General features: G+C 33.1%; 1 protein-coding gene across 1 annotated transcript; it reads right to left on the bottom strand.

Annotated features, from left to right (window-relative positions):
• Positions 1–1,687: 1,687 nt before the first annotated feature.
• Positions 1,688–27,922, bottom strand: LOC129808267 (proton channel OtopLc). Its single transcript, XM_055858103.1, has 10 exons — positions 27,139–27,922; positions 20,304–20,801; positions 16,702–16,783; positions 14,351–14,386; positions 14,151–14,253; positions 13,849–14,064; positions 9,828–9,988; positions 9,578–9,673; positions 9,394–9,463; positions 1,688–4,607 (listed from the first exon to the last, which is right to left on the bottom strand). Exons 1-10 carry the CDS (start codon positions 27,729–27,731, stop codon positions 3,649–3,651), a joined length of 2,814 nt encoding a protein of 937 aa, XP_055714078.1. The 5' UTR covers positions 27,732–27,922; the 3' UTR covers positions 1,688–3,648.
• Positions 27,923–27,955: the final 33 nt, after the last annotated feature.

Raw genomic sequence — 27,955 nt, forward strand, 5'->3', positions numbered from 1 at the left:
AACACATTTTGGCCAAGTTTGAGGTCGATCGGACAACATGAAATTTTGTTAGGATTATAGTAGGTGAGATTGTTAAGAATCTCACCTAATATTAAAGTTAAATCGAGTTACATATAACTTATATTATCATCTACTTGGATTTACTAAAAATGAGAACTTTCAAATGATTTTAGCTAAGATTCTTTACAATCTCAGCTTTTGTAGTCACGGGTGAAATCCGACCTTGTCTGATCGGGCACAAATTTTGGATTTACACGTTTTGACCGTAAAAATCGATTTTCGTGGACGTCCGTCCCGTCCATCCCGTCCGGAGTACAAACGCTTCTGGAGAGAGAACGAAAAGAGATATCGACAAGCGGTTTTCGGAAAAGGTTAAATATCGATAGATGACTAGAAGTAGATGATGCCAGATCCACCTCCCCCTCCCTTCCGTCATTTTGGAATACCCTAAAAATCTTGTTTTCTCAATAACTCAGGCCCTATGGCATCGTTCGATCTCAAATCTTAGTATGTGATATCTGAGCCTTAGAGCTTTCAATTAAAAAAAAATTAAACACCCCAATCTTCCTGACCCGAACCAAATGGGGTCAAAAATTCAATTTATAAATGGCTATATCTCCGGTTCTAATTATCAAAATTTGAGAAATTTTGGTGTCTTGAAAAGCTCTCGTGGGGTGCTACAACCCCTATGGTTGTGACTTATGACACCTGATTTTCATCCGATTTAATCGAAAGTCCGATTAATCGAAAAATCGATTTTCGATTATTCGATCTCAAATATTTGGAAAACTAGACTATGCGTTTTCTATGTTAGACTATGCGTTTTTAAATTTTAGTATGTTGTAACTGAGGTCGAGACCTTTCCAACGCTGAGTCACACTCCTCCCTCGATGTTCCCTGGCCCGAGCTATAATCAAAAATGTTCTTACCTGACTGCATTTTCGGTGTTTATGAAGCGATTTCGATGAACTTTTAGTATTACAGTATGGTGGGCAAAATAATAGAATCAGCTCCGCAAAGACCATTGTTTTACGCGTCGTGCGACTATTTTTCATTTTTGAATATTTTTTAAAGAAAGATTACCCAGCTGGACATTTGACCATATACGAAAATACCGTTGAATCATTCGTAATAACGTTTTTTAAAGGTCAAAGGTTAAAAAGACACTAGAGAACGCATTTATTTATTTATCAAGCCAATGGGGTCATATTTGTGCTCGTTTGAAAGATCTTGGAATTCCCTATAAAACTGAACCGATTTCAATTGGTTCGGAACCGGTAATAAACCGGTTTTTAGCCGATAACTAATTTTGATCCGAAAATCAATCATATTTTAAAATAATTTTGGAGGATCTTTCGAATGATTTATGAATCGGTTGAAATCGGTTGAGAACCGGTAAATGGTAAATGATGCGAAAGTAACTTTCGAGGTATAGAATCTAAGTCACGAGGTCGAACATTTCGCAAACCCTGGAACGCTTTTCCTGTAGATTCCTACAACGTTCTACTTTACGATTAGATACAAACATTTAGAAAGACATGACTTAAGATAGTCAGGAAAAATAATTTTCTCTATGGGTCACTGATGATTCAATCGTCCTTAAAGGGTTAAGGGCTATTAAAAATTTAAAATTGGATAATTTTTTAGTCACTAAAATTTAGTGTCTGAATAAAATATAACAGAAATATTTATAGTAAATATCGTTTAATGTTATTAATTCAATAAGTTACAAAAAAAATTCTCACCTACAACCTTTGTTGAGGACAAACACACAGATGGTTGATTTTCGGTAGAACATTTTGATTACAATTATATTTTTCTGTGCTGATTCTTTTAATTCACAAGCAATAACTTCTTAGATCAAAAACAAATGAACTTACAGCTACATACTTTATCCCGGCTATTCAGAATATTCAATATATATATCGGGTAATCGGGTATAATTTATTTGTCGAAAACTCGATAAAACACAAAAAAATATTGCTGACTAAAAAACAACAAAATAGTTATCAATTAGCAACTCGAATAAAAATCTTCTTAGCCAAGCACGTAACTAGAATTATTTCATGACATCTCTCTTTAATAAAAAGTTAATTGCAAAAAATGCAAAAAATATTACACGTTTCGCACAGATTTTTTTCACATTTTTTTTTAATTCTAACGTTTTTCACTTATTTTTAAAATTACAGTTCTTTTTTTTCATTTTGATAAAATATCTAACCTACATAATAAGAAAGTAAAAGATTCACCTAGAATGGAGATTGTGAGAAAGCAATTATGAAAAAATATTTACTTTTTTATCATTCCTAAAAATCTCATCAAAACTACTCTCACTTCTACAAAATGTACAATGGATCAAAAAGTTGATAAAAAAGATTTGTTCCCGTAATTTCTACAATCTTCAAAATTTCTTTTTTTTGTGTCATTTTATATAAGTCACCTGCATCTATTCGTCGAAAAACAACAAAATTTTGTTTTATTTAATTCGTCACTGTATATAAAGGAATGAAAAGAAAATAGTACAATTTATTTTTTTAAATTTAACACTAGATTTCTCTTTGGGATAAGTTTCATTTTTGTCGTTTGATTATTCATTGTTTCTTTTTAATAGAAAGACTAAGATCTTTTTTTTTAAATTTTTCTTAGAAAAAAATACTTAACCATTAAAAATTGTAGAGAGACAGTGATTAATATTTTGTTTTTGAATACCTACATGGTAAATATTAAAGAGTATATTGATTTTCAGCATAATCATTCATTTGAGAGGACTTTTTTTAAATGTTTTGCGCGTAAGGTTTGCGACCAAAAATCTTTAAAAAATGTAAAATGTTCTTTTCTTGTTCCTCTTCTTAAAAAAAAAAACTTATAAAAATTGGAATTTGAATATTAAAAAAAGTAGCAAAATAAACAAGACAAAAAAACTCAAACTTCTATTTTATGCACAACGCACAGTTATTTTTGTAAACATCTTTTTAGAAATTCAATGAGACTGAAAGAAACAAAAATCTAGTTATATCATAGAAAATTTTGAAAACATGTTGACAAATAAAAGTTATTGTGCGTTGGGCATTATGATCAGAGCACATTAACTTTTGTTTGTAAACATGTTTTCAAAATTTCCCATGAGAATGAGTGAGATGACTAGATCTAGATCTCACTCACTCTCATTGAAATGTCAAAAACATGTTTACTAAACAAAAGTTATTGTGCGTTGTGCATTAGATTAATGCCCAACGCACAATAACTTTTGTTTGTAAACGTGTTTTCAAAATTACCTGTGAGAATGAGCGAGATGACTAGATCTAGATTTCATTCACTCTCACTGAAATATCAACAACATGTTTACAAAACAAAAGTTATTGTGCGTTGGGAATAAGAAATCTGAACAAAATAATGCCCAGCGCACAATAACTTTTATTTATAAACATGTTTTCAAAATTTCCTATAAGAGTGAGCGAGATGACTAGATGTAGATCTCACTCACTCTCATTGAAATGCCAAAAATATGTTTACAAAACTTATTGTGCGCCAGGCATAATCTTTTATCGTATTTTTAGTAAACAAAAACAAAATTAATTTTCTGTACCTTTCGTTTGGCAAGAGAAGAAGCCCTCTTTAAAAAGGTCCAGTAGTTTCCCTCGTAAATTTTCACATGTAAGTGGGCTTGAGCTTATACGCCCTCTTCCAGATCTCACAGAGGCACACTGTACTGTGGAACCTGTAGAAGATGGCCAAAGGCATGGATACGTGCGTTATAATTGTCCATGCCCAAAGTCCATAAAAATTCAGTTGAATCGGATGACTTTCTGCTCTGGATTTCTCCAGTGTACTAATAGCCCACATGGCTAGATTTGCTACCAGCAGAAAAGTCACAATCTCCCTACCTGGCTTCTTACGAATATGCTCAGGAGTTGCAGCATTTCGTCGTCCAGCATCCAAAATAAACATTGTCTGACATGCTGTCTGAACAATAGATGCCAGGGCATTTATCAGCACCAGAATCGTATCTTTTCGCATAGTAAAATGTCCTCCAATTACCGTAAAAGTACTGTAGAGGAACAAGCCCGACTGAGCACCAACCAGTAAAATATCATCCAATTGGAAACTTCTTTCGGCATCGTACTGCAGGTGTCGCACCTGAATCATCCCAATCAAAGTAGCTATCGTAGCTGTTGCATACAGCGTCAATTCACAGACAGTCACTTCAGTCACGGCCAAACTCACAAATTCCGGCCTCGAGATCAGTACAAAGAACAAAATAAGTGAAATTATCGTGAGTACCAAAATAAGAATTCCGATAAAAAGTCCCTTATGAGCCCTAGCACAATCTACTGAGTAGTGATGAGGGGATCTCTTGAAGGACAAATCTCTCCGGACTGGAGGTTCTTGCGGTGGGTTGCTGACATTCCGCCACATCACATAGAGAATTGCAGCGCAAATCAAAGAGTATTCAATGGTGCAGGGAAAGAGAAATGGAGAGGCATCCTGGACAAGGGTTCCGATAATATTTGTGCGTCTGCACTCAAAAATATGATGGGGTCCTTTAAGACCTCGGGGAACACGTAAATGAACGGAAGTATCTGGTGGATGAAGGGCTGTTTTGTGACCTGTAAAGAAAAATACAAGACAATCGTTCCAATAAAAATCTTCTCATCGTCCCTTTTATTTATTCAATTTTAATAATAATAAATGTAAAAATATAAAAAATAAAACGAAAAAACCAGTGATAAGCCTGATTTAGCTTATGGTAGGTGTGATTCTTTCATTGCAAATTCGGATTGGGGGCAAATTCGAAGCACAGATAAGCTTATGGTAGCTGAGATTCATTACAGGCAAGTGTGCAAATTTGATTGTCGAAAATGCACAAAAATACTTGTAAAACTTTAAAGTCAAATAGCTCGGAAACTATCAGAGACAGAGACAGGTTTTATTTGAAATTGAAGTAAATTGTAAGAGAAATGAACAAAAATATATGTGAAAAACTTTAAAGTCGAATATTTCGGAAGCTATGATACAGTGTAGACTCTCGCAAATTCGGGCATGAATTTTTTTGAAATGCAACTATCTTTTGTTTACCTGCGTACTCATATTAAACTTACATGCTCATATTAATTGTAAATTTTATGAAAGCCCCTTAATAATGCAAAATCACATCATAACTGAGACAAAGCACGGCAAATTTGAGCATATTTGCTTCATTCGATAATCACAATCGAACTTGAAAAATATCAGCAAACTCTTTTCAAATTTAGGATAAATTAAGCTAATTCAAAACCTGCTCCAAATGGAGATTTTTCGCTACTCCAAATGGAAACGTCACTGTTTTCGTGATAAATACAGTAATAAATTATTATATTTATATATTTTCTATACCACAGTTTCATTATTTAGTTAATTTTGCTCCAAATAAAGCGAAAATCCATTCATATTCACAAATTTTAATTTGTTAATTTCTCACAAAAATTAAAAGTGTACCTTTTCACCATCGAATTTTTCATCGATCGACCATGTTTTCCAATGAAAAACACAATAAGGTGACTGTTGTTTATACATCTTGTTTAATATTTATGTCATATTTCTGGCTAATTTTAGTTAAATTAAGTGCTAATCTTTATTGTTAACGGTACGTGAAGTTTTTAAATGAAATAATTACCTATTTCGTGAACAAAAAAGGTTTTTCTGAAATGTCTGCAAATGCTTCATTAGGAAACCCCGGAAATATGATTTTTTGGAGAGATTTTCTTACTGTTTTAGATGAGAAAGGAGAAAAAACTAAGAATAAGAACAAATCCTGCATTCAAGAGCAACTCAACAAGGTTTTTGAAGACTTTCATCGCGGTTGCACTTACACTGTTTGTCTCCAATTAGAAACTTTCCCTTGTCTCCATTTGGATTAATTTGTTTCCAATAAAAGTATTTTACACTCGCGTATTTTTCTTGTATTTAAGAGGTTTTAAAATTATATCTAAAGAATTTTCACTAAACAGTAACATTCTAGAAGAGTCAAGAAGCAAATTTTTGTATTTCTCTTCGGAAAAAATATGAACTTAATGTGTTGAATATTCTGTCAAAGTTAAAGCATCTGGAAATGGTTTTGAATTAGCACATTTACCCTAACTGCTGTCCGAAATTAAAGGTAGCCCGATGTTAAAGGAGCCGAATTAGCGAGAGTCTACTGTAGAGACCTCGAACTTGATATCCATTCAGAGCCTTCTTTAGGCTTGAGATTTGCCATGTTTCATTTAAAAATGAATAAAATTGTAAGAGAAATGTATAAAAATATCTGAAAAATTTTAAAAAGGCCCTTTAAAGACGATTAAAACACCGGTGTCCATAAAGAAAATAATTTTTCCTAACTACCTAAAGTTATTTTTTCTAATGTTTGTCAGGTAAAGTATCCTCAAGTCGACCGCCACTCGATTCGATCACCCTAGGTTCCTTAAATCGGCCGGTGGAAATATTTATTCAATTTATTTATTTTTGCAATAATATTTAGCGAATTGTTTAACATAATTGAGTCAATTATTTTATAAATAATACGAATCAGTTGGAAATTTGTAAAAATTGACCATTAAAACTTGGAAGGACCCTAGTGGCAGCCGCTGCCAATTTCGTTTTCAATTTTGTTTTTTTATAATACAGAATATATCATTTCGCCTGAAGGCCTGATTGAATGCATGCAGAATTTATCTGGCTATTTTTTCCTTATAACTTTTTTTAATAAAAAAATTAATATTAATGTAAATATATTGCAAAAACAAAAAACTACACTCGGAAGGACCAAGTGGCAGTTGCTGCTATATGCATTTTATTTGGGAGTTTGGCGTTTTGCAGATGTAATTTTCTTGATTGTTAATATGTAAAACCCTTAAAAGAACAGTTTGAAAGTGTTTTTGCAAATTATTGAGAAGAAAAAAAAATGAAAATTCAGTGTATTACTTTGACCGTGAAGTGTTCGATGAAAAAGCATTACTCTATAATTCTGATAAAGATGAAAACATCGAATGGTTAGAAATCTTTAGATACAGTAACAAGAGATGAAATTTCTGATTCAGACACCAGAAAAGAATTGACTAAAGCTCCGAATGTTAAAATATAAGTAAAAATATCAAAATATTTTGTAAAATACGATAAATGGCAGCGGGTGCCACTTGGTCCCTCTGTGACACATTCAGTTAAGGTTCTACGAAGTGTTAAAGACTGAAAAAATAATTAAAATGGGAAGCGTTAAAGTAATTTCTTAAATAAAAATTCGCAATTTTCCAGCAAATTATAGCATCCTTAGCATAGCATCCTTGATATTCTTGAGTTTTTTCTTAAGGAATTATTTCAATATTACACTTAAAGACTATTAGAAAATTTAAATTTTTAGTCTAATCGCGAGTCAAGCACTTTATCTATGTTACTGTGCATCAATTTTAGTACTATGATTAAAATAAAAGGTGTGTCTCAAGTATGGTTCCACAATTCGACCGGTCGTCGAATCATAGTAAGTGAAACTTTTTTCACTGAAAATTGTTCTATTTTGCAACAATTCCTAAAAGTCTGTTTTCCTATTTTATTTTAATGATTGTTTAATTTTAAGTGTTATGACTAGCGCACAATAACTTTTGTTTGTAAACATGTTTTCAAAATTTCCCATGAGAATGAGTGAGATGACTAGATCTAGATCTCACTCACTCTCATTGAAATGCCAAAAACATGTTTACTAAACATAAGTTATTGTGCGTTGGGCATTATCCGTGAAGTGTACAAAAAGCCTAAAGTTGCATTAATTATTTTATAGTTTTGTGGTTTATTTCATTTTAAGAAAAAATGCGTGGTCAAGTAGAGGAACCCCAGGCGGTCGAGTAGAGGCACTCTGATATCAAAGTGGTCGAATAGAGGAACACTTCGCATTTTTAAACATTTTATTTATTTTTTCTGTAATTTTAAATTATATTATGGCTAAATGAAATTCACATTTAGGTAGATAAAAATCTATTCTATAATTTTAGGTAAAAATCCTATCAAAAAATACAAATTATAATTGTTTTTCATAAGTTTTTCACAAAATCTATCCTTAACTGGTCGACATAGGGTACTTTACTTTACTCATACGTAATATTTTTCATTACAGCGAAAATTATTATTCATTGGTATTGTCAGAAAAATTACTTAAATTTTTGGGCTATTTTTGTCCCTATCGTTCATAGAGGTAAAAAATACACCGAGTCAAACTCTATTGGCTTTTCGAAGATTAGGTAAAAGATTTATCATTTTACCAATTTATCATGTTCACTAATTTCATTTTTATTGTTGATTTTCGATCTATAAAAAGTGTCTCCTCCTTATAGGATTAAAGCCGAATATCTCGGGTCCGCGAAAAATTCAGCGGTCTGCGAAAATCCGTGAAAAAATTTCGCGATCTGCAAAAATCTGCGAAAAATTCCGCAGTCCGCGAAGATCTGCGGAAAATTCTGCAGACCGCGAAAATCCGCAAAAAATCCGTGGTCCGCAAAAATTCGTGAAAAATTCCGCGGTCTGTGAAAATCCTTAAAAAATTCCGCGATCTGCAAAAATCTGCGAAAAATTCCGCATTCCGCGAAAATCCGCGAGAATTTTCGCAATCCGCGATGATCCGTGAAGAACTTCTCCAAGTGCGCCATGTATTATGAGAGAGTGAAAAAGAGTGGCATCATGCCGGATTTTGTGTTATTTTTAACAATAAAAATATATATTTTTTTTAAATTTTACATGTTGACAAGGTGAATAAAATAAAATAAGTACATTATATTGCGTTAAAGAGTCTATGAAAGAATCACACCTAATTGAGAGAACCGATCCACCTGTATATATATGATATGTGTAATACTGATTTATAAACGTACTGCACTCACTGCATTTACTAAACATTAGCAAAAAAATATATTTGACAAGGAAATTCAATTCTAGGAGGTCAGTTTATACAAAGTTTATTATGTGGACCATAAGAAAATAATATGTTTTATCCAAAAAATTAGACTGCACAAAGAAATTTAAAAGAAAAAGCCAATAACCTATGATGGGTTGACCGGGCGGTTTATAGACACGTAAAACTCACTTTTCATAAACATCTCAAATTGTCTTAATAAAATAGTTAAATAAATAATTAAATTGTTTTCATCAACAAATTGTTGCTAGTGAGTAGAGGCCCTAGTTTAAGGTTTTCCCTTATTTTTAAAACCTCGTTAAATGAAGTATGATTTTCAGATTTTAGGATGTTTTACTAATGTTAGGCTTATTAAAAAATATATGCCTCGATATTTTTGTTTTTAAATTTGCAGCATAAAACTAACTTTCACTTAAAAGATAATACAAATATGTTTACGAATAAAAAGTAAAAAAAAAAACAAGTATATAAAGAAAACTTACCCAATCGATGCGAGATCTTTAACGTTCTATTTTCCGGATCATAGAAAGTGAGAATCTCATGTTTCGTCTCCTAATGAAGGAAAAAGAAAGAAAACAAACAAGACACAATTTATCAACTTCTTCATCAATTTCAACCAATATCTCTTATTTTTGTACCCACCCACAAAAATCTGTCTATACTCACTTGAATCAGGACATTCAGCCAAACGGACAAATTCGTACCAATCATGTGCATTAGTCCAAATCGTGCCAGAATTTTGTGCCGATATACTTTAATTTGCTATAAGAGAAATATAAACCAAATTAAAAAAAGAATAACCCCTATTCTCTCTTCCATTTCCGTGTGCAATATACTTCCACGCCAATTGGCAAAAGAATTTTTGAGCTTATGCTGAGTTAATTACATGAAAAGAGAAGCTCACACACACACGTACCTCATTATTTAGGAAGATAAAGTACATTTGGATGAAAATGAATGCCATTCGGGTTGCCGGAGTTAAAGCCAGAAGGACATTATGGCACTTGGTATCCCTCTCAAGTTCAAAGTACTGCCCAAACTCCAGTCCGGAGTAAATCATACTTCCAATTCCAAAAGCTTTGAACGAGAAATTAAACATACTTAGTTTTTTAACTCCGCTTGCTTGATTTCTTTTGCAATGGTTTTTTAACTTTTTTTAAGGAAGTTTCTTCTCTGCAGAACTTGATAAGAATTAGAAATTTAATTTTCCAAAGATTTTCTTCTTGAAAGAATTTTTATTTTCCAGGAAACACAAGTATTTTTTTAATATTTATTATTTTATTTATTAATTATTTTTTGTTAATTATTTTATTAATTAAAAAATAATTAATAAGAAATACTTAATAAATAAAATAATAAATATTAAAAAAAATATATTTTGTTTATTTTTTTTAGAGTGATATTATGGGAAAAATCTATTTTTTCACAATAAAACGACAAAATCGGACAGATGGCATTGTCTAAGCAAAAAATGATGTTTGGACGAAATATAAATATAAACGTGCTTTACAATTATGCTGAAGTAATCATCAAGATCGGTTAAGCAGGCGTCAAGATAATTGAGGATGTGTTATGAAAATAGTTTTTTCGACTGTGGCGCCTCTAGCGTTGGTCCTACGAAGTTCAAATGTTCTAGAAAGTCGTAATGAGGAGTAATTCACGACCGTAACCAGTTAAGTTGTTCACTGGTGATTAATATAGTTTGTAAAGATAATATTGACTCACAACTTAAAGAAGGGAAAGTATCTCGGATTAATACAAAATGGAATACTGTACGAGACAATTGGCTTTGGCTTTCGCTAAATTTCCGATTAGCCAGGCAATCGATAAACGAAATAAACAGTAACCAGTAACCATAGTTGTGAATGATTACGTTCAAGAATTTGACCTCTGTACTTTGCGCTCTATTGTAGCGCCACTTGTGGTGACTTTCTGAACTTCCATCTGAAAGTACACATCGAGACGAAACCAAAAATCCAAAATTTAGGTCAAAATGTTAATTATAACCGGAGATAGAGGCCGGTCAATTTTCGAACTTGGACCCCTTATTGATCGGGTCAGAAGTTATCGATCGACTTAAGTATTTTTGAGTTATTTAACTCAGAAAATAAAAAGAAAGGTTTTTAATAATAACGTTCCTAGCGGTGGTTTTATGAACTTCCGATGTCGATAGAGAAGTGGCATTTCATGAGAGCTCCAAAATGCCCTCACTTTTTAAATTTTGACAATTCGTCAATTAAATCAGCATTTATCGTAACTTAATTTTTGCGATTTTGAGGATATATGCATATTTAGAATCGTCGTAATTTTATTTATTAAACGCACTTGAGAAAAAGAAACTTTTATAAGCGCCCAATAAAAATTATTTTAAACAAAAATTATCGTAAGTGCCCTTAATTCATAATAATTTATCGGAATTTGTCATAACTTCCATTTTTGGGGAAGTTACGACAAATTTTCATACAAAATTTGTAATTTGCAACAAAAATGTTATATTTTTGCCACTGCAATGTAATATTTCTCACTCATTAAAACGTTCATAAACTCTTCCAAATATCCAAAGACAGTGATAATCATTAGATATTAAATCAATTTAATTCAATATTTGTGAGAAAAAAAATGGAAAAAAAATTCTTGCAGACCTGTCATTAATTCAAAACAAAACAAGCGACACGACGCAGCGCACAGAATTTATCCAATAAAACTTATGAAATAAAAGCTTTTAGGGACAGGGAGTTTAATTGAATAATTTAGTCAAATAAAGGCGCTTGTTAACACTAGAGCATTTGAAATTGATATAATGCATTTTTGAAAATTGTCGTAACTTCCAAGATCTTCATACATTTGAAGTTACGACTTTATAAACGATGGAAGTTACGATAAAATATTATTGTGTTACTTCAGATGTATATCTTTATATCTTAGCTTTTAAATCATTTTCTAAAGATTTTCTCGAGTTAACTTAAAGTTTATTAGTGCCATTTTTATTATTTTGACTCAAAAGTATCGCATTCGGGGCTCAGTTTTAAGAAAAATAAAGCTGAACTGAAAATATCGTCTCTTGAAAAGTTGTCAAAAGGAAGTTACGATACATGCTGATTTAACTGACGAATTAGAACCGGAGTTATGGCCATTTTAAGAATTGTTCTTTGGACCCTTATAGCTTAGGTCAGGGGGTCGGGGGATCTTAAGTTTAGTATTGATCGAAATCTCTAAGATCCAGCTATAACATACTGAAATTTGAGCCCGCTCGATGCCACAGGGGCGTAGCTAAGCTATTGAGAAGACAAAAAAGGGGGTATTCAAAATGGCGGAAGGAGGGGTGGGGGGTGGGGGGTCTATGCACCAAGTTGCAATTTTCACCCGATATATAACCTTTGCCGAAAACCGCAAGTCGATATCTTTTTTAGTTTAGGAGCTATTAAGCTCCAAAGAGCGGCCGGACGGACGGACGGACGGGAACGGTTTTTAGCCATCCATATATACGTGATCAGGAAGTGGCCAAAAACATTCTAGCAAAGTTTGAGCTCGATCGAACGACATGAATTTTGGTAGGATTATAGTAGGTGAGATTGTTCAGAATCCAAGGGGTAACTCATATTGAGAAACCCTCGTCAATTGTCCGAGAAACGCTTCGCGAAACCCGAGAAACCCACATTTTGCATCGTGAAACCCGAGAAACCCAAAAATTGCATCGCGAAACCCGAGAAACCCAGTGTCTGCATCGCGAAACCCGAGAAACCCAAAAATTGCATCACGAAACCCGAGAAACCCACTTTTTGCATCGCGAAACCCGAGAAACCCACTCTGTGCATCGCGAAACTCGAGAAACCCACTTTTTGCATCGCGAAACCCGAGGAACCCACTCTTTGCATCGCGAAACCCCGTGAAACCAGAAACCCTTGTCAGAAAAAATGGAAATGAGTTACCCTTTGTCAGAATCTCACCTAATATTGTCGCAAAAGCATGATGAAATGTTTTACATATAATTTTATTGGCATTAAATTAAATTAAATGTATAATCGGATTCACTGAATTATTAAATTTTTGAATATTATTTTTCGTTTAATCTAATTAACAATTTTTTCTCATCTAGTAAACATTGAACAGAATAAAAAATTATTGAAGGCATCAAGCTCAGTGACAATGGTGAAACACATTTGCGGAATGCTCGAGTTTTATCATCAAGAAATTATAGAAAACTTTAAAGTATACAAATATGGAATTCTCGAGTAGAAAATAATAATTACTTCTTGGATGGGAAGGATGGGCACAGCTTTTAGATCAGGAAAATTTCATTAAGTCGAAATTGGAATCCCTTTCTCTATCATATGTTTTGCATATGTCTATCTCATTCTTTTGCACTCTTCTTCTTCTTTTACACATCAGAAAAAAATTCAATTTAGCTCAATCGAATTTGAAGTGCGAAATAATGAGATAGACATACACAAAACGTGTGAGAAAGAAAGGGATGCGAATTTCGACTGCATTAAATTTTCGAGATATAAAAGTTGTGCCGGAGCCATTATTCACCAAAATAAAAATGCAACCCTTATGCTTATTTACTTTTGTAAGTTTTCTAAATAAGTAATCCTATAACAATATTCTTGCTCATTAGAATGGATTCAAATCGGGCTCGGACACACCTTTTAGACCAAGAAAATTTCATGAAATCAAAATTCGTATCACTTTCTTTCAAAATTAGATTGAACTAATTTTTAAATTGGTCTGATGTTTAAATGAAGAAGAAGAGTCCGAAAGAGTGAGATAGACATATGCAAAATGTTTGAGAAAGAAAGATGTGTGAATTTCGCTTACATGAAAATTTTCTGATCTAAAAGGTGAGCCAGAGTTATTAGTTCAATTTTTTACTGAGAAAATTTGAAATTTGGACCTTTGGACATTGAATAAAAGAAAATAATTTAAATTCGACTCACCAACTGCTCCCATTCTCAAGTAGAAGCTCCCATAGTGCTGCTGGCCAGACCCACTGACTGGCAGTAGCGAAGGCCTCCTTGGAGGTGGTGAAATGGTAACATTGAGACGCCTGTTGTTTCCTGAGCTTCCAGTCTCACTCTCTCTATCTGACTCATTGCCACTGTTTGAGCTACATGAAGAATTCCGCCGGGGAGACTTTTTGTTCTGATTAACACCTATCAACGGCAAATCAAAAAGAAAAAAAAACTTCTACAGTGCGAGATAAATCTTGTCAAAAAGTTTCAAGTAACAATACACTTACTTGTCGTATAGATTGTCTTTGGATTTGGACGTCCCCAGAGAAGAGTAGCATACATGAAGAGAAGGAATACCATACTACCGATGTAGAGATAGAGATAGAAACTCTGCAGAATGAGAAAGAATATAGAATCACGAACACTTAATCACATTTTAATCCTTCCTAAGGAAGAGATATACACGATAAACATGACCAATTCTCACCTCGTAGAATGACGGTGGAATGTACGTAGAAATAACCTAAAATTAATTAAGCGAAAAATACATTTTAATTGAGGGTGGAAATTGAAATTCACATCCTGCTCTGCGATAACATTCAACAAATCTCGGAAGTGGAAAATTGTTTTTAAACTTCTAAATTCGAATAAAAAAAAAGTTTTTAATGTCTCCGGCACACCTTTTAAATCGGGAAAATTCCATGAAATCAAAATTCACATCCCTTTCTTTCTCACACATTTTGCATATGTCTGACTTATTCTTTTGCACTCCAAATTTGATTAAACTAAATTCAAATTGGTCTGATAGTTAAATGAAGAAGAAGAGTTCGAAAGAGTGGGATAGACATATGCAAAACGGGTGAGAAAGAAAGTGATGTGAATTTCGACTTCACGAAATTTTCCTGATCTAAAAGGTGTACCGGAGCCATAGAATTCGAAATTTAATTTAATAAATTAATGGCTCCGGCACACTTTTTGGTACAGAAAAATTTCATAAACTCTAAATTCAAGTGCCTTTCTTTCTTTAAAGTTTTGCATATGTCTATCCTACTCTTTCGCACTCTTCTTCTTCTTTTGATAATCACACCAAATTAAATTTAGTTCAGTCCAATTTTAAGTCCGAAAGAGTGGGATAAACTTCTGCAAATCTTATGAAAAGAAAGGGACACGAATTTTGATTTCATGAAATATTACCGATCTAAAAGGTGTGCAGGATACATATTTGACCAAAAAACCTAATTATAAGGCCAAGTAAACAGGCTTGAGCCTTTTTAAGCTTTATTTTGAAGATGAAATTAATATACCTACTTAGGATTATCCGATTTAGATCAAATATGTGCCGTTTTGTTTGACAACTATTAGAAAAAAAACTTGACTACCTCATATTCACAAGCCTCTCTTCAGGACAGTTTTGCACCATTAACAAAATTTTGCAAATGCTTGAAAAACTTGATAATCCCTTATTGATAGATTTGGATGATAAAATGGGTCCCTCTCTCTCCACTAATTCAATCTATAGAAGTTTCTGGCGCGTCTTTAACTCTTTAAGGACGAGATACTTTTCAATGACGGAAAATCAACAATAAAAATGAAACCAATAAACAAAATCTGTGAACCGTCTTTGGAAAATCAAATAGTTTGATTCGTTGCATTTTTTGCTTCTATGGACGATAGGGACAAAAATAACCATAAAAATTTGAGTATTTTTTCTGACTATAACCAATGAATGATAATTTTTACTCTAATAAAAAATATCACGTATGAATATGAATATTGTGCTTTTTATTCCTAAAAGGGGTTTGCTTAAAAAATGGGAAATATAAAAAAAATATTAAAAATCATTCATCAATACAGTTATTTGAATATTCGTCACTTTCGAACAAATACAGGAAGTTCTGCTTTGAAAGAATTTCTCAGGATCGAAAAAAGGCCCACAAATTAACTCCAGTGACACAGAAAATTACATATCTGCAGGAGATATCTTTGGAATAAGTTACAGAAACGCCGTGATATATGCAAGAAATTTTTAGCGCCATTTATTCAGCCTACTTTCAGCACAAACGGTTCGAAAACGATTTTATAAATTAGCTCCAAATAGTAGGCAATTTATATCAAATCCTTTCAGTCCGTTTTCTCTTAAGCCGGAACTCCCTGTCGATAGAGATTTGCAAAAAATATTCTAGATTCCTATAACCTTCTATACTTTACGATTACGTACAAACATTAGAAAAAAATAACTTTAGATAGTCAGGCAAAATTATTTTCTCTACAGCGAGAAAAAAAGAGGGTGCGATGTGCGATTAACATTTTTTCCTCAGAACTTTAACACTTTTTAAGTGGTAAAATATATCAACATTTTTTAATGTTAATTTTACACCTTATTAAGGGTAAAATTAACATATAAAAGGGTACCTAATACACCTAAAAAGGGTAATATTTACACCGATTTTGGATTAATATTGCAGAGTAAAATTAACTTTTCCGGACTTCTCTCAGTGTATGTGTCACGGATGATCCCGGTGACCCAATCGTCCTTAAAGGGTTAAAATTCAGCAATAAAAAGTATACTTCCATTTTTTAGGTGTGTTTTTTATCATTATCAGGCATATTTGCGGAGCTCAGAGGCAAAATGACACATATCCTATGCTTTAACCATAGGATATGTGTCATTTTGCCTCTGAGATCCACATTTAAATCTTTAATCATAATGTAGAAGGGCACCGCCGCCCCTGCCTGCCACCCTCCCCTTGCAACGCCCTCGAGTTCAGCGGAAAAATCTTCCACTTCCGCTAATTGCTAACTGATTCATCACACAACATTCGAGAGGACAAATTTTACCTCAGACAGCGGAAATGCTACCCCCATAATCACAATCAATTTTCCATAAAGAGCCGACAGTGTGGTAGTGAACGCATCGATTCTGCAGAAAAGATACAAAGTTTTGGCAAATATAGCGCTATTTGAAGCCACATCAAAAATTTTATAATTTAAAAAGTATTACAAAGTAATGTTTGAGTTGTTCCTGGTTTGCTCAATATTAACGACACTAAAAGGGAAACCGAGATAGAATTAGTTAAAGGTAAAAATGAAACAGCGAAGTGTTATAGTTTGTCTTAGAAGAAATATTGAGCAAGCCATGGTCTGCTCAGAGTAAACACTTCCCTTCTTGTTCATTGAAATGTTTATCAATGTGATTAAAACATTTCCTTTTTTACAAATTATTACGAGAAGAATAAATTCATTTACTGAGGCTAAGGGCAGAATCACATTGACAGTCAAATTCTCACCGTTTTTCCTTAATTTACTACGCATTATCGTCGTGGCACTAGGTGAAAATAATATTAAAAAGAGTGAAAAAATAAAACGCATTTTCGTTTTATTTCTTCACTTTTCATATATTATTTTCACCTAGTTCCACAGAGTATAACGGTGCAATCACACTAGGATTTTCACGTTTTAATTTTAAATTCAATTGAGCCAATTGAGCATTATAAGATTTCTAGAATTTACTTAGATTTAGCAATAAACTTGTACGGGAGTGAAGCTTCACTATCTGGTTTGCTAAATTCCTCCAAAGCCATTCGAAAGAAATTATTGTGCCCAGAAATCTTCAGTTTGTATGACTTCACACAGATTTTTATATGAGGGTACTATCACACTAGGATTTTCACAATTTAATTTTAAATTCAATTGAGCCAATTGAGCATTATAAGATTTCTAGAATTAACTTGAAAATTCTCACAGCCAGGACACATTTTGCAAGAAATTTGCTCAATTTTAAATACTGCCGCGAGATTTTTGACTGTGAATGAAAATGTGTGATAGTACTTAAATACTTAAAGTGACTTATAAGTCACTTAATATCTGTTATGCAAAAGAATCCCCAAAGCTAGAAGAACGGATTGAAGTCACCCAACTGCGATTTCTTGACACAACAATTTCCTTCGAATTTCTTTGGAGGAATTCAGCAAATAACTCCCGATACTGAAGTTTCACTCGAGCACTAGTTTATCACTAATCACTGTATTTGTTTTATTTTTTGGCCACAAATAATAATGAATTACGAGTGAATAAATTTAATAAGAACAACTTGATTCAAAAGGCTACATATTTAACTGCACTAAAATATAAATTAATGAGCAATTTTAATTTGCTGAATTCAAATTTAATTGAGCAACCATATTTATTCTATTTTAGCATGTTTAAACGTGTTTTGGTGGACCAAGTACCAGTTTATATCAATAAATAAGATTCAAATGATTTTTGAAGCGCGTAAGAACAATCTGAAAATTAAATTGAATTTACAAATTGAAAAATCCTAGTGTGATAGCATGGTAAAATACGGCAATACGGTAATCGAGAATTTACATAAGAATTGCAATGAAAATGTGTAAATTAAGGAAAAAACGGTGAGCATTTAACTGTCAATGTGATTCTGCCCTAATTCTTCTAGGTTTTGCTAACCAATTGTCAATTTGATAAGAGATTTAATTACATCGCAGATTGATTCACATTAATTTTAAATGTTTACAAAAAGAGATGGCAAAGCGTCCTAGCTTTGCGGAGTGCTCGAACTCACGAGAAAGAGCTATCCGTAATTTAATTTTCCGGATGCTTTGTAGGTACAGGCTTTACTATCCATTAAAATTATAGATAAATTTAAAAAGTTATTCCGAAATTAGAAATTGCCTAAGAAAAGTATGTTTTAGAATATTTTAGCATGAGTAATAAACTTTCGAACAAATAAAAAAGGAAATCCGAGAAAAGTAAATCATTTACGGGTATGTACTATCATGACCGATTAAGTCCAATGCAGTCGGGTTGGAAATTTCAAGATCTTTTCAAAAGAAAATCCAAATTTAAACAAATTGGTTGAAATATAAACCCTCCAAAGTGGTTAAACTTTGATGATAGAAAATTCTATAAAGAAATGGTTTTCGAACTTAGATGTCCAAGGACGAAATATGCGCCTTGACTACCCGTAAAACATATTCGAAATCGAAAATAATCATAGGAGCCGTTTTCGAAATAAACCAAAAAAATACATGATTTTGCAGGGGAAAGAGGGAGGTGGGGGGAAAATAAAAAAGTCTGCCCTAGATAATATTGACTTATGGGGGGTCGTCAAAGACCGGAAGTCGATATCTCTTACCGTTTGGCTTCTAGCCGTATCTCAAACTTTCGAAAAAATAAAAAATATTTTTGAAAAATTTTTGAGAAAGATATACGAGTACTATGCCGACTCATGACCGATTAAGTCCGATGCAGTCGGGTTAGAAATTTCAAGATCTTTCAAAAACACCAAATTTAAGGAAATGAGTTGAAAAACAGGCCCTCTAAAGTGGTTAAAATTTAATGGTCGAAAATTCTATATCGAAATGATTTTCGAACATAGATGTCCATGGACGAATTATTCGCTTGGACTATCTCAAAAATATATTTGAAAACGAAAAAGATCGTAGGAGCTGTTTTCGAAAACAAACATGGTTTTGGAGGGGTAAGATGAGGATATGGGGAAATGAAAGAACTGTCGTAGATAATGTAGACTGATGGGGGGTTCGTCGAAGTTCGGAGGTCGATATCTCTTACCGTTTGGCTTCTAGCCGTGTCACAAACTTTCGTAAAAATAAAAATATTTTTGAAACATTTTTGAGAAAGAAATTTTAGGATCTTTCAAAAACTCCAAATCTAAACAAATCTCTCTCTCTTTGAGTTCGATCAGTAAAAAGTTAAATTATGGTTTTATTAACACAGAAAAAACTATTTTGTAAAATTGTTCGTAAATGTTTGTGAATTCCTATGGGGGAATTACAAAATGCTCGTGAATCGTATAACCCACAAGCAAGTTCTTAAAAGTTTGCACTTGTTTCACAAACATTGTTCGTAAAATGATCATTTGACGAACATTTTTTGTACTTTTACAAAAATTTGTTCGTAAATACACAAAAAAAATGTTCGTAAAATTTTGTCATTTGTTCGTACATTTTGGCCAAACAAACAAAAATTTACGAACAAATGACAAAAGTTTACGAACATTTTTGTGTTTACTAACATTTACGAACAAATTTTTGTAAAAGTACAATAAATGTTCGTCAAATGATCATTTTACGAAAAATGTTTGTGAAAATAGCACAAAATTTTACAAACTTGTTTGTGGGTTATATGATTCACGAGCATTTCGTCAGTCCTCCATAGGATTTCACAAACATTTACGAACAATTTTACAAAATATTTTTTTCTCTGTACTTATATGAGAGAAACGGAAGAAACTATGAATCCAAATCTGCAAATTTCGCCAAAAGCCAATTTAAACGTTGTTTTTTTTTCTTTGAACAAGTATCTTTGGTTGGAAGGGTAGGAAAAACTCATTAGTTATAAAATAATCCTTGGAAAAGCATATCAAAATTCGCCAGATTCATTTAAAAGTTTTATGTACTCACGCTCTGATTTCTCTTACAGAACCCGTTGAGTATCTCATCATGGAGGTTTCCGGAAGGCGCGAGAGCTTTCTCGATTGTGTGAGGATGGGATGTAGATGCTGATGGTGAGTATGATGATGATATAAGAGTGCCAAGTGTTGAGTTGTGCCACTAGTTGAGCATGTTGGCGTCGAGAGAGCCACCTGATTTGGCGTGGAGGACCTCGTAGTCGTCTCCACGATGCACGTCTCAGACTCATGGGAGATCAGAGGTTCCACTGAAGCCGTTTCTGGTCGAGTTGTGATAGTTGACGGCGGACTCTGGGCACGAGAAGTCCTTTGGGAACTTTCATCAATTGTAACATGATGATGCAACGGTGGGGGAGACTTTGGCATTTGCACAGGTGATGGCGATTTGGCTGGAGATGTTTGATGACTCACGGTTTCTGGTGAAATAACCGTAACGTTGACTGGCGATGGAGATGTAGCAAATTGTTCACTGCCAACATCATTGCTTGAGCTAGAAATTTTAGGAAAAAATCATCCTGAATCTTTTCTATGAAAAAAGAATCATTTGGATGGATAATTGTCTGAACCGTTAGTAAATATTAAAAATAATAACAAAAATATTACACCAATATCATCGCCTTTGTTGACTTCCCCAAAAAATCACATTTTCCTGCAAATTTCAATCTTTCCGAAACTGATTTTTTGATTTTATAGGAAATTTTACATTTAGTTTCTTTCCTTCCGGAATTGCTTGACAAATCGACACACTGTGATTTATTATCTCCCCTAAGTGGCCTATTAAAGCCAATAAAAATAACACTCAACATACTTGTGGATCGAAAAAGTGAATTTCTGATAGAAAAATTGCCTTATAAGTTGACCCGATGAAAATTTCTTTACGATCGTTTTTTTTTATAGTGAGTTTCAGTCCAGGAAATGGTAAGAGGAACTACCTGTCAGTAACGTTGAAAGTAGTCTGCATAGTTCAAACACTTCACCAGACACTCTGTCTCTGAGATCTCTCACCAACTGATCACCCTCATTCAAACTCGCGCAGAGATCATCTCTGATCTGACCACTCAACATGAACTAACACAACTCTAAGCTCTTGATGAAGGTCATTTTCCTGATTGAAATCTTCCTCTCAGACACAATCTGTTCACTGCCATTTCACCCACATACATCATCATATACAATTCATAGAGATTCCACCGCAAAACTTGGCCAGATTTGAGGTGATACTCAGACAGATATTCACACCAAGTTGAGTTGACCGTTTCACACAAAAAAGGGACCTTTTTAAATTTCAGAGAGGATATTGCTGGCTCAAGAGGTTGACGGAAATGGCTAAACAAAAGGAGAACTACCACTTAGCTAGGCATAGCAATAGCAAAGAATTTAGCGAGAAGGATAATTGAATATTCATGATACTCAAAGGAATATAGAAAGACAAAGTATACTATTTCTTATCCAGAAAGACTGTCGAAGTGGAAAGCACAAAAAAATTGTGTGTAAAATTATTTATCGAAAAAATTGCTTAAAGTCTTCATAAATTTCTGTAGGGAGACGTGGGGCATCTTTAAAATTGAGATTTTCCAACCAACATTGAGTGTCAATAATTTGTTGCCTAATGTATATTTGAGAAACTATAGGGAAAAAATCTGAACACTGAGAGAAATCCGAAAAAGTTAAAATAACATTCCGAAAATGTTAATTTTACCCTGCAGTATTTATCCGAAATCGGTGTAAATATTACCCTTTTTAGGTGTATTATGGGTTAAAGTCACCCTTTTCATGTTGAATTTACCCTCAAAAGGTGTAAAATTAACCTTCAAAAATGTTGATATATTTTTACAGCCGAAAAGTGTTAAAGTTATGACGAAAAAAAGTTAATCGTAGCCTCTCTTTTTTCTCAGTGAATACATCTCAAAGAGATGGCAAAGCGTCCCAACTTTGCGTAATGCTCGAACTCGCGAGATAGAGCTAAACGTGAATTACACTTTTTGCACAATCTTTTGGTATCACTGATCTACTAGAGATCAAATTGATTCATAAATCAGAAAAGCATTTGAAAATCAAAAAATCGGTACTTGACCGATTCATTACCGATGAAGACCGATTCATCTGGGTTCGGAATTGCAATACCTTTCCAAGAAAACCAAATTTAAGCAAATCGGTTGAAAAATGAGCCTTCCAAAGTGGTTGATCTTTGACCTTCAATCATTCAAAATGGAGAATTTTCCGGTCATAGGTATGTTTGAGCGAAATGTTCACCTGGGCTAGCTCTAAAACATATCCAAAAATCATTGAAAAAGCTTGGGTCAATTTTGAGAAAAACCGAAAAAATATTATTTTTAGGGAATATTAATTATTCGGGAAGTAAAATTATTCAAAAATCGGTACTTAACCGATTCATTACCGATGAAAACCGATTCATCTGGGTTCAAAATTGCAATACTTTTCCAAAAAATCCAAATTAAACGAAATCGGTTGAAAAATGATCCTTCCAAAGTGGTTGACTTTTGACCTTCAATAATTCAAAATGGCGAATTTTCTGGTCATAGGTATGTTTGGGCGAAATGTTCACCTGGATTAGCCCTAAAACATATTCAAAAATCATTGAAAAAGCTTGGGCCAATAATGAAAAAAAAAAACAGAAAACGTGGTTTTTGGAGGGGATAGAGGGGGGCAGGGGAGGGGGGAAATCAAACATCGAGATTTTGTTTTTTATTGGGGGTCATCGAAGACTGGAAGTCGATATCTCTTACCGTTTAAGCTCCAGAACAGTGACAAGTTGAAAAAAATGTCGATTATATAACTGCTCTCTCTATTTGAGTTCAAGCAGTAAAAATGATAGAAAAAATGACCTTTCCAAATTTTTCTATTTGCAAATGAGTACCCTGTAATCCATAGATCTTATCTATATTAAAAAATAAATTAAATAATTTTATTTCATATAAAAAATAATTGTTTTCCAAAAGTTGATCATTTTTGAAGAATCAAGAGTTTGTTGCCCCATTTGAAAAAGTAATTCAAAACTGTCAAAACATGCCACCAACTTAAAGCAAACCGGTTATATTTTGAATTTATGTCATTTTAGAGCCAAATGGTGAGTTTGTACATTTCCAAACTTTTCAATGGTCAATATACTCATATAAAAGTGATGATAAATAACAAGAAATAATGTATTTTTTGTTAATTTATAATTTAGAAAAAAAAGTGACAAGTTACAAGAAGTTAAAAGATGTAAAAATGTCCAGAGATACTACCGGAATGAATCTGCGTCATTAATTGCCAATTTTTTTTATCTGCCTGTAGTTTTTTCCGAATATACTTGCACCTCTTCACCTTCAATTCTGAATATTTTATATATATCGTCGGTTGCCTCAGCAACTGTGCTAACTGCATTTGCTTTGTGTCTGCATTCATTGCAAACGCCGCGCAGCGATGCGTTGTTTACAACGAATGCTGACGCAAAGCAAATGCAGTTAGCACAGTTGCTGAGGCAACCGACGATATACTGATGAGATTTTCCATAAAATTAAACAATTGACAAAACAGATTCTTGCTGGCAGCAACTCTGAATGATTTAGCATCTCTTAATTTCTTGTAATTTTCAATTTTTTAACCTAAATTGTAAATTATTCAAAAATCAGTTTATTTCTTGTTATTTATCATCACTTTTATGTACATTATATTGACCATTGAAAAGTTTGGAAATGTACAAACTCACCATTTGTCTCTTAAATGACATAAACTCAAAGTATAACCGGTTTGAGTTAAGTTGGTTGCATGTTTTGACCATTTTCAATTATTTTTTCAAATGAGGCAACAAACTTGTGATTCCTCAAAAATGATCAACTTTTGGAAAACAATTGTTTTTTATATGAAATAAAATTATTTAATGTTTTTTTTAATGGATTACAGGGAACTCATTTGCAAAAAGAAAAAAATGGAAAAGTAATTTTTTCTATCATTTTTTCCACTTAGTTTCTCAAATATACATTAGGCAACAAACTATTGACACCCACTGTATGTTCAAAGTACTTAACTAGTGCGCCTCGTCGCTGCACTCCCTTATTAGCGGGAAATGTGAATCTGGCAGTACTTGTATGAAGAAAAATCAAAATAGTTTTCAATTTTTATAAGTTTATTTCATTTTTAAACCAAGATAAACTAGAGAAAATCTTGAAGAAATCAGAATTTTTTGTCACTTCGAGTACTTCAAAGTTTTTGATCTTTGTCCAAAGGCATTCAAATTTACTCTGTGGTCTTTGATGGCCTTCTCCTCTGTATCTTCGAAAATACTTCGAATTGGCTTCTGAAATTTTTGTACTACTAAGTTAATTTGTCTGCCGATTTTGTCAATCAAAAACTTGTTTTTTGGTCTTTTAGTGTATAGTTGAAATGTCAAATTTTTACTTAACTTTTAAACCTAATTAAAGGTAAAGACGCTCAATCTATTCTAATATTACTTCATCTTTTTTTGCATTTAAAGTAAAGCTTAAAAGTCCGTCCTCCCTATTAATTTTAAAATTGAAGAAAACCTAAAAGTTATAAATTTATGGCATTGCTTCATTCGTGTCTACAAGAAAACTAAAAGTTTGCTCTAGTAATACTTAAAAAAAAACATGCTTAGGGATATCGTAAAGATCTATTTCAGTATCAGTTCGAAAAGAATTTAAAGGAAAATCTTTTTGAAATATCTCAATTTTCCAAATTAACATTATTGCTTTTAGAGAAATAAAACTAAAATTTTATCGAGAAATTAGCATAGAAATGTGTAATACAATTACCATGGCCATTCTCATACATTATTATCTCTTTTATTGCTAAACATCATGCTAAGTCGCATACAAAATTACCAAAATGTCGACATTTTCATAATAGCCATATTAGGCGTGAAAAAGATTATCTGTTAATCTTTGTGTATATTAATATCGATTCAATAAGCTTTTTTGTTTAATAAGTTCTTTAAAATTGCCAGTAATGAGTTTAGATAAGCCTAACTAAAATAATTTTAACAGGCGACCTTAGAGGGCAATTCGGGGTGCTTGCATAGCTCGAAAACAGTAAAAATAATAGTACAGAATAATTCTAAAATTAAATCATAAATTTTAATTTGATTTCTCTTTCATACCGTTGTTGCGGCTGACTTTGCACTTTTTTTCGCTATTTTTAAACTTTACCCTTTAAAAGTGGATAGTTAAAAGTAAAGGAAGGAGGCAAATGGATAAAATTATTTGTTGGTGAATGGATTTTGTGCCACTAGAATTTATTTTATAAAATCTTACTATGCTAAAAAAATTAAGAAAAAGGGCTTGCAATTGGGATAAAGTGAAGGCGGTGCGGGTAACTTTGCATTTTTTAATAAATATTAGAAAATCAACAATTTTTAATAATAAACGACAATGAAGATCTTCATTGTCGTTTGACTCGTCTGATTGAGCTGAAATTTTAGTATGTTGTAGCTGATATCAAGACCTTTTCAGAACGTATCTATGTTCCAGTCTATGCCAAGTATTTACCTAGATACAGAGGCTCAAAATTTAAAATTTTGAAATATACATATTTTGGCGGTCTTTATTTTTTAATTTTCTATATCTGGAGCCATAACGAAATATCTCAGTAAGCATTAAATTGGTCGAGGCTTTTAATTTATATATTTATTATTATTTTGTTTTTCAATATTTGCAACAACAGTCTTCAGATCCTTAAATGTGTAACTCAGAGGCAAAATGGAACATGTCCTTTTGCTTTAGCCATAGGATATGTTCCATTTTGCCTTTGAGCTCTACAAATATTGTGCAATTATAAGTAAAAGCATTACTTTTCTTATTCATTGTTTGGTAGACCTATCACCTAACGATAGCGCTGTTTTTTTTTGTGATCGTTTTAGTAAAAGATACGCCCCGTAGTTTTGTATTCATGAAAGTGTCAAAATGTTTAATTTTGAGCCTCTGTATACAGATATTCCCGTGACCTAGGTCGGATTATATATAGTTTCTGAAAAGGTTTTGACATTATAGTGCTAATCTTTATTGTTAACGGTTCGTGAAGTTTTCAAATGAAATAATTACCTTATTTCGTGAACAAAAAGAGTTTTTCTGAAGTGTCTGCAAATGCTTCATTAGGAAACCCCGGAAATATGATTTTTTTTTTAGAGATTTTCTTATTGTTTTAGATGAGAAAGGAGAAAAGACCAGGAATAAGAACAAATCCTACACTCAAATCAACTGAACAGCTTTTTTGAAGCCTTTCGTCGTGGTTTCACTTATACACTGTTTGTCTCCAATTAGAAACTTTCCCTTGTCTCCATTTGGATTAATTTTTTTCCAATAGAAGCATTTTACACTCGCGTATTTTTCGAGGTTTTTAAATTATATCTAAAGAATTTTCACTAAACAGTAACATTCGAAAAGGACAAGGAGCAAATTTATGTAATTCTCTTCAGAAAAAAATTGAACTTAATGTGTTGAATCTTCTGTCAAAGTTAAAGCGTCTGGAAATGGTTTTGAATTAGAACATTTACCCTAGCTCTCAAGTCTTGGGAATTGTTTTTAAAGAAATCCCAGCAAAGCGAATGGAGGATAAAAAAAATGAATTTTTCAAGTGCGGTAACATGAGGAGGAAGGAAGCTCCCTTTCTAGCGATTTTCCCACCCTTTCAATTTTTCCTCTTCTTTTTGCTATTGTAATTGTCTACACAGGGTCTACCTTTACAGTGTTCCTCTTCACTTTCGAGCCAAAAGAATATAAAACATATTTTTCAAAGGGCGAGGGTGACAAAAGTTTCAACTCTAGAAATAAGATGATTGATCAGAATTGAGAGAAAAGAAAGTCACTCACCTTCCATCAATATCTGTGAGTGGAGGCGGTGGGGTAGGTGGCGCAGGTGGGAGAGATGTTGTATGTGATTCTGTGTCATCTTCAGGCGATTCTTCATGTTCTAGTACTTCCTCCTGGATAAATTCATTTTCATCCTGAGCCTCATCATCAACTTCCTCTAAATTCACTTCATCAACAACAACCTCAGGAGGATTTTCACGAAAATTTTCTTCCTGTTCTTCCTCTTCGGCTTCCTGAACAACTTCTTCCACTTCATTTTCTGCCTCAATTTCTAATCCTTCATCAACTTCTTCCTCCTCCATCTCAATAACTTCTTGCTCATCCTCTCCAACATCACTGAGAATCACTTCGTCTTCCTCAGCAATGACCGGAGGAGCCCCAACTTCGCCCAGGATCGGAACATTCTCAACATCAGGCAACTCAGGCGGCGGAGGAAGCTCAGCCAGAGTAGGAGCCACAGGAGGTGGCTCTACAATTGTGGTGACTTCTTCAATGTCTGAGTCGATCCCTTGAGCAAAGTCCATGTAGAAAGACTCCCGGGAATCTGAAGATCCCCGACGGAGCTTTAATGACAAATCCGGTGAACTATCCATACTTTCACTGACACTTTTCACACACGCACACTCTTATTTCCCAACCTCCTTTCTCTTCCTTCTCAAACACTTTTGCTTATTTTGCACTTTGCCATTTTAGTTCTTTGTCTATATGTTAAAAAAAACTCACGTCATAGTAATGTAATAATAATGAACACTAATTTATAATTAATTCATGCTTAGATGTTTTCCTGAAAACACTATATCAACATATCACATGAGGA

This window comes from Phlebotomus papatasi, chromosome 3 (genome assembly GCF_024763615.1).
Source record: "Phlebotomus papatasi isolate M1 chromosome 3, Ppap_2.1, whole genome shotgun sequence".
NCBI classification, from domain to species: Eukaryota; Metazoa; Arthropoda; class Insecta; order Diptera; family Psychodidae; genus Phlebotomus; species Phlebotomus papatasi.

Bases quoted from the DNA above. Each gene is read 5' to 3' on its own strand.
- LOC129808267 (XM_055858103.1), bottom strand. From the start codon at position 27,731: ATGGATAGTTCACCGGATTTGTCATTAAAGCTCCGTCGGGGATCTTCA. The intron at 16,784-20,303 runs GTGAGTACATAA...TCTTTTCTGCAG, and splicing joins TCTGTAAGAGAAATCAGAGC to AATCGATGCGTTCACTACCA. The intron at 4,608-9,393 runs GTAAGTTTTCTT...TTTTCTTTACAG, and splicing joins AAAGATCTCGCATCGATTGG to GTCACAAAACAGCCCTTCAT.